At 41.0% G+C, this 6,693-nt stretch overlaps 1 protein-coding gene across 2 annotated transcripts; it reads left to right on the top strand.

The window, feature by feature from the left end:
- The first annotated feature begins 9 nt into the window (after positions 1 to 9).
- LOC9634381 lies at positions 10 to 4,165 on the top strand. Of its 2 annotated transcripts, none has more exons than XM_002966395.2 (13): positions 10 to 874; positions 920 to 1,279; positions 1,334 to 1,483; positions 1,534 to 1,680; positions 1,734 to 1,794; positions 1,847 to 1,953; positions 2,007 to 2,127; positions 2,176 to 2,825; positions 2,883 to 2,981; positions 3,031 to 3,597; positions 3,652 to 3,753; positions 3,803 to 3,865; positions 3,916 to 4,165. In XM_002966395.2, the coding sequence occupies exons 1-13, from the start codon at positions 257 to 259 to the stop codon at positions 4,003 to 4,005; spliced, it is 3,135 nt and encodes a 1,044-aa protein (XP_002966441.1). In that variant the 5' UTR covers positions 10 to 256; the 3' UTR covers positions 4,006 to 4,165. The 2 variants fall into 2 exon arrangements, with proteins under 2 accessions (XP_002966441.1, XP_024526704.1); XM_024670936.1 differs by having other exon boundaries at positions 2,889 to 2,981.
- The last annotated feature ends 2,528 nt before the right edge of the window (positions 4,166 to 6,693 follow it).

Raw genomic sequence — 6,693 nt, forward strand, 5'->3', positions numbered from 1 at the left:
GTGCTAGGGCGCGTAGATCGGCATCTCTCCCGGGGCGATCGGGCTTGTGAGTAGCGCCGGAGTGGCAGTCTTCCTTGGGCAGCGCAGTGAGCGATCGATCGTTTTGCTCGCCCTCATGATGCGTCCAATCGAGCAATGCTCTCAAGAACCGCGGGCGTGGGAGCGCTGGTGCCAGTGGATGCGCACGGAGATGGTGAATGCGCGCCGCGGCAGCACCGGATAACTTGGCAAGGGTCTCATTGGCATCGATTCGAGTATGGGGTCGCTGGATTCGCAGTTCTTGCAAAATTCCTTCCAGGATTTCGACTACGCCAATGCTAATGGTAGCTACAACTCCTACGCCGATCTTCTTCCTCTAGCGGCAACCCCAGTGGATCCGGCATACAATCCGCCTGCCTACAATCCCTTCGCCACAGGCTACGTTGCTGCCGATCAGGGACACCCGCCGCGATACAATCCTCTCTCCCAGAGCCTGCCAGCGTTTCCATCCGTGTGCTACAGCGATCCTCTTGTGAATTATCCCGCTGGGCGTGGATACAATCCGTTCGCTGAAGACTACGAGTTTTCAGAGCCGGAGGTGGGAATACCTGTTTACGAGCAGCAGCCTCTTCTAACGGGTCCTTACAATTATCTTCCAAACAGAGCGTCCACACCTCCCAGCATTCGGCAGTATGCTCACGCTCTCCCGGGAGCTTATAGCTTTCCAGTCCAGCAGGAGTTTGATCAGCCCCGCGAGCTGGTTCCAGTTCCTCCTCCGAAAGATGCCGTTTTTCCTTACAATCCTCCGGCTGACACCTCAAACTCGCAACGATTGCTCTGGCTATCGGAAGAGGAGGCGGAGATCATCAGGTTGATTCGAGTTTCGCAAATGAAGGTACTTTATTTGCGTTGTTACGTTGTCTCTGATATCCTGTTCCAGGAGAATTTGAGATCTTCTGGATTTTCCTTGTGCGAGGACCAACAGATTACTCCTGTTCTAAGTCCTAAGCTGGCTTCAGTACCAAATGCTGAGCAAACAGTCGAGAAAGCAGCACTGTGCATAGAAAGTAAGACTTTCAATTTACCGGTTGGCGAACTGGTCTTGCCAACTTCAGCTGAAGTGGCTCGTCCAAGGGCTAGTTTTGGAAAGGATGTCAACCAGAAAGCACCCCAGAGAGCACCTCAGAAAACACAAGAAGTGCAAGAAAAGGCATTGGATTGTAGCTTCGAGAAAGTCGACATTGCAAAGATCGTTGATGACGACCGGCAATGGATTGCAATGCAGAGACAGAAGATTACGGTGCGTCCCGAATGCTCATCACTTGTTGTGGTAACCACTGCGGTGATTTTGCAGGATATTACGGAACGTAAAAAGCAGAATGCAGCAGCCTGTATACAAAGGCATTGGCGAGAACACCGTGTAAAGGTTCTGCGAAGACAAAAATCAAGGATGAAGAAACGGAGTCCGGTTCCGCAGAAACCAAGCCCTACAAAGCCACCTAATGTATGAGCAATTCTTTTCTGCTTCTTGATCTTTCTCATTCCGTGCGACAGAATGTAAGACGACCAAGAGTATCCAAGCGGAGGCCTCCCACGATTCAAGAAGCAGCAAGGACTATCCAGCGCTCTTGGCGGGCGTGTTTTAGAAAGAAAAGACTGTTGAAGCCCAAGACGAAGGAAATTCTCCCGACTACATTGAAGGTGAACGAAGCCATCTTACAAATAGTTGTACTGAAAACTTTGTGCACTCTCAGGAGCTCTACGATGTAATCAAGCGGAGGCATGCCTCCAAAAACTTGAATCCTCCATCATACGGTACACACGCAGAGTAGGGGATTTCGATCAATGTGCTTACATCTACTTCCAGGAAAGTTTGTAAGAATTTTGGAACGCGTGCATGCGTGCACTGAAGGCGCAAGAGTGAGGAGGCGATTGAAAACGAGAAGGTTACAAGCAGTCGTCAAGGAGATAAAGGTTTCAAAAATCGATGTGCTCGTTTCTAGAATTTGAATGTTCCTGGATTACAGGAAATAAGGTTCCTCTTGGAGGACATGCTGCAGGAAACGGCGCCAGGTTCTTCCGAGCTTGTGCTTCAGCTTTCGGGACAGCTGCAACAGAAGATCATACAGTTGCATACTGCCCTGCAAGGTAGTATTCTTCATCTTGAATACTGGTCTTACCATTGGATTGCAACAGGTCCTGGAGATGCTGCTCGATATCTACTGCGACGTGGTCCAGCGACTCCTCTTGTCATTTATGGTTCTAGATCAACTTCTCCGACTTCACATCTTCAAAAGTCGGGGGAACAAGCTCAGATTCGTGTTATAGGAAATTCGCACACCGAAACTGGAGTTCCTTCTCTTAGGTGCTCACTTTTTACTGTCAACAAGTCGAGCGAGAAAGCGTCAGAAGGTTCGCAAGGCACAGGGAACACGCACAACCACCATCGGGTCCAGGTACCTCAAAGTGACTACACAGTCAAACATTTGAAGAGGCCAGCAACTTGTTCAGAAGCTCCTAGGAAAGGCGCTCCCGTTCACGAGGAACGAGGAAAAACTCAAGAGGTTGAAAGATCGGGGATGAGCAAGAACGCTCGGTATTACTTCATGGAAAAGAACTTGGACTCTCAGCTTCCAGTGCCAAAGGCTGACACCGAAAACGCCGTTGCCTCGAGGCTGTCACAATATTTAGTCACGCGGAGCAAGGAGCCTGATGACTATGGATACGAGAGCAGCATTAGAACCGTAGAGAGCGATGTCGAACAATCCGACCAAGAAAAGCCCAAGAGACCGTTTCTACGACGGAAGTCTATGGCAATGGCTCCACAAAAGCTAGATTGGTCTAAGGTATTTTTCTTTGTTATCACTCGTTTATTTTCTGGTTGTGACAACTTATATTGAAAGGTTAAGCCAATGGTCAGCTCAAGGTTGGAACCAGAGCTCAAGACGAAACTATACAGAAGTAAAGTCAAGGAGATTGCACGAAACGCGGCCTCGAAAAAGGTAGCAAGCTCTTCCAGCTTTGACATGCTTGATGTTTCGTTTTGTGTAGACGAACTATAACAACGTCAAGAGCCGCCTCTTCAACTATGAGACAAGCTCCGCAGTGGACGCATCGGGAGGTTTGAGCACGGACAGGAGCATCGACGTAGAGTATGTTGAAGGTCTAACCAAGCAGAGCTACACGGAGATTCACACGCAAGTGGATATGAGTTGCAAGGAGGATTACTGGAGGCCAGAGTCAGCTAGCTCTACTGTTCCATATTCTGCTGAGGCACCGGATTCCAGAAGTGGGAATTCCGCTCTCCCAACAAGGCCGTTCTCTCCAAAGCCGCCACCCAAACTTCCATCATATAGATATGGCAAATCGGGAAGGGACAGTTACTCTGAAGCGAGAATCCAGACAGAAGGAACTGCTCTGGAAGAGATAGATCACAACGGAGGATTGGAGAGGAAGAAACAAACTCACTCTTTCAGATACAAAGAAGCAGTAGCCGCTGCTCCAGAGACAAGTGTGGCCGAGAAGGCGCCATTGATGAATGAAACAGCGCCAGCAAAACGGGACTACGCTGACGAGCAGAGTGCGAAGGATGATACTGCTCGAAAGTCATTGAACGAGGTTAGGCACGGCTTCTTTCAATTTCTCCTAACCCCTTTTGACACTTTCTATCAGGGATCGTTTGCATCTCCGGAGCTGGAAACGATGTTCACGCACGTAATGTTAATGAAGGACGAGAAGAAAATGAGCGTACACCATCTCTTCGGGGCTCCACAGGTGAGAAAAAGATTCTAAATATCTCCCGCCTCTCACAACCATTCGTCAGGGAAATACGATCATTCCAAGGCTATCCCCGGATGCTTCGGTTTTTACGAGCAGCTTCTCCGAGGTGAGCATTGCTTTTCTTTGTTTGTTTGTTTAAAACACACGGTGGTGCAGAAGCGGAAGCTGCACGAGCTGTTAATACACGAAGGTCGCGCCAGCAAGTTGCAACCCGACGCACTAGCCTACGTCTGCATCCGAGAGTAACGCGAAAGCAATTCCTCCAGTATAACACAATCCATAAAATGACTCGCTTTTACTAGGTAGTCCCAAAAATTCAAAAGGATTTTCTTAAAAAAAAACTCTTAAAGCAAGTACCACTGCCAGACAACAAATCACTTCTACTTGCACCAATGAAAGTCAAATCGTATTGCCAACATTCCGAGAACTTGACATTCTCTTCGTCTTATCTTCTCTAACCTTGAAGACCATGGTTAATAAATCATTGGGTATTAAATTTCTTCTATGAGTTGTAAAGAACTAACTCTTTGAAGGTTCTAAGTTAAAAAGGTCCCTCAAAATTAAGATTAGAATGATAAAAAATTTGTCAGATGAGAATGAGTTCAAGACTCAATCTTCTAAGATTTGAGATTGGGTTTGAAATTAAGTTTGAAATTAAATCTGAGACCAAATTTGAAATTAAGCTTGAGACCCAAATCAAAATTGAATTGGAAACTGAGTCAAAACTAAGTTAAATGATTGTGTCTAGGGTTCTAATAGCTCTAAGTGGGAATGAACATGGGTTTGAAGGGTGCATAAAAGCCCCTCAAGGATATGCTCAAGAGTAATTCTTATTCTTGAAAAGGAAATTGTTCTTGACTCAAGTAGAACTTGAGTACTATGAAGCACTTGGGCCTTCCCTTTGGGACAAAGATGAAAAGTTAAGATACCCATACTGAGTCATTAGGTTATAGTGTTTCTTCTGGGGATCTTAAATTAAGAGATGCATCTAAAGCTTGGGATGTATAGATTTTTATAAATAAGTTTTATTATATCAAAGGAATTTTAAAACTTAAAAGCTTGATATGTTTGGCTTCATAAATTCTTAAACTCTCTCCCAATCCCTTTCTTTATGTTAGACTAGATATAAAGTTTGGCTACACTCTCTACAAATAGTCAATATTGTATTACTTGTGTAGTGAGTAACTAAACCTAAATAAGACAAAATAAGAGTTAATACAATAAGTGAGAACCTTAGCAAGGGAAATTAATTAAAGATAAGACAAAGGTGGTTAGATAAATGAAACTTATATAAAGATCCATAGAAAAGGTAATTATTGGTATAATTTGTTCTTAGGACAAAAACTTTTAGGAGGACGGGGGGAAGAGGATTTTTAGATGCTAGCTTTAACTGCATATTCAATATAGGTAAAAAATAAACCTAAGGGTATATTAAAGTATATAAAAACTTAGAATAAAGAACTTAACCTACCTAACAGCTCACAATGAAATGATGGCATAATAAATTTTTTGAGATAGTTTGGGAATGGTTGAATAGTGAGGAAACTCACAAGGAAGTATAACATAGTTTATGTAAGGTTAGGCCTCTTTATCTTTGCTATTTAGCACCAGATCATAACAAGTGCTAGCAAATTTTGATTTGACTCACTAGTATTTATTTCTATTTGAAACTAATGCTAAAGCAATTTCAGACATTTCTACTTTCATACTAGTAAATTACTTTCCATATGTAGTCCTGGAACACTTGCTAATAAAGTTTTAAATTTAAAAATATAATATTTAACACTCTATATACATTATATATCTTTATGTTTGTATGAGTAATTTATTAAATTCTTATTCTATACAATAAGAAATTTTATTGCATATAATAAAACTAAAAGATATATATACTAAAGTATGATGATTACTAAAACTATTATTTTTAGTCTAAGTTAGTACTAATAGTAAATTTATATATTAAAAATTGACCATCATTTATATTTATGAAATTATTTTTATATGTAAATATTGATTGCATATCACTTAAAAGTAGCATATTTAGAGAAATGTTCTTTTTTATTTAGCTACCAAAATATATAATCTTAAAATCTAAATAAGTCATTCAAAATATTTTAATTTTAATTTTTATAAAATATTGTGATACATAATACTTAAAAACTTTTGATTTTATTTTTTCTAAAATATTATTTAATAAATTAATTTCAAGTCATCTATATTTTTAAATATCTTCTATAGTCATATCTAGAGAAACACACTTCATTTGTAACTTTAAAATCAAAGAGCCTGGTGATAAAAAAACCCATATAAAAAATCATAATACTATATATCATAATACTTTGTATTGTGAGTGCTTGGGATATAAGAATAGGTATCTTAATTGGGGTTTAAACACTTGCTTATATACAAGAATGGATGGACCAGATTTAGTCCCAAATGAACAGTCCATATGCTATAGTACTATAATTAGTATATTACTTAGCTAGGGTAATACATTTATATACATTCATATATTTACAAATTTTACGCCATCTTCCCCTTTGGAAGATGAAAAGGTGATGATAATAAATCAGATGGAACATCTGAAGTTTTTGTTAGCAATTATAAACTATCATAAGAATTTGAAGCTCCCACAAAATCACTAACAAAGTTGTTGATAACCATGACTTAAATAAAATCTAAAGCCATGGTATAAACATTAGCTGACTACAAAATCTCGATAAACCAGTTGCAACTCCATATATAACTCCTAAATACTTAAACTAACCACACAATTATAACTTTGAATTGGGAAGTTGGACTCACTCTATTCGTTCTCCACATTCTCTTTATCCCCTTCTCAAAGGAAAAAATGTTTTGAAGCACTAGCTCCATTTGGACTTGCTGTGTTCGTCCTCACTTCACCATGTATGTTTGACATCACTCCACTATCGC

The sequence above is a fragment of the Selaginella moellendorffii genome, unplaced genomic scaffold (assembly GCF_000143415.4).
Source record: "Selaginella moellendorffii unplaced genomic scaffold, v1.0 SELMOscaffold_7, whole genome shotgun sequence".
Classification (NCBI taxonomy): Eukaryota; Viridiplantae; Streptophyta; class Lycopodiopsida; order Selaginellales; family Selaginellaceae; genus Selaginella; species Selaginella moellendorffii.

Coding starts and splice junctions, on each gene's coding strand:
- LOC9634381 (XM_002966395.2), top strand. CDS start 257: ATGGGGTCGCTGGATTCGCAGTTCTTGCAAAATTCCTTCCAGGATTTC. Junction 3,598..3,651: donor CTCGAAAGTCATTGAACGAG/GTTAGGCACGGC, acceptor ACTTTCTATCAG/GGATCGTTTGCATCTCCGGA. Junction 3,866..3,915: donor TTACGAGCAGCTTCTCCGAG/GTGAGCATTGCT, acceptor ACGGTGGTGCAG/AAGCGGAAGCTGCACGAGCT.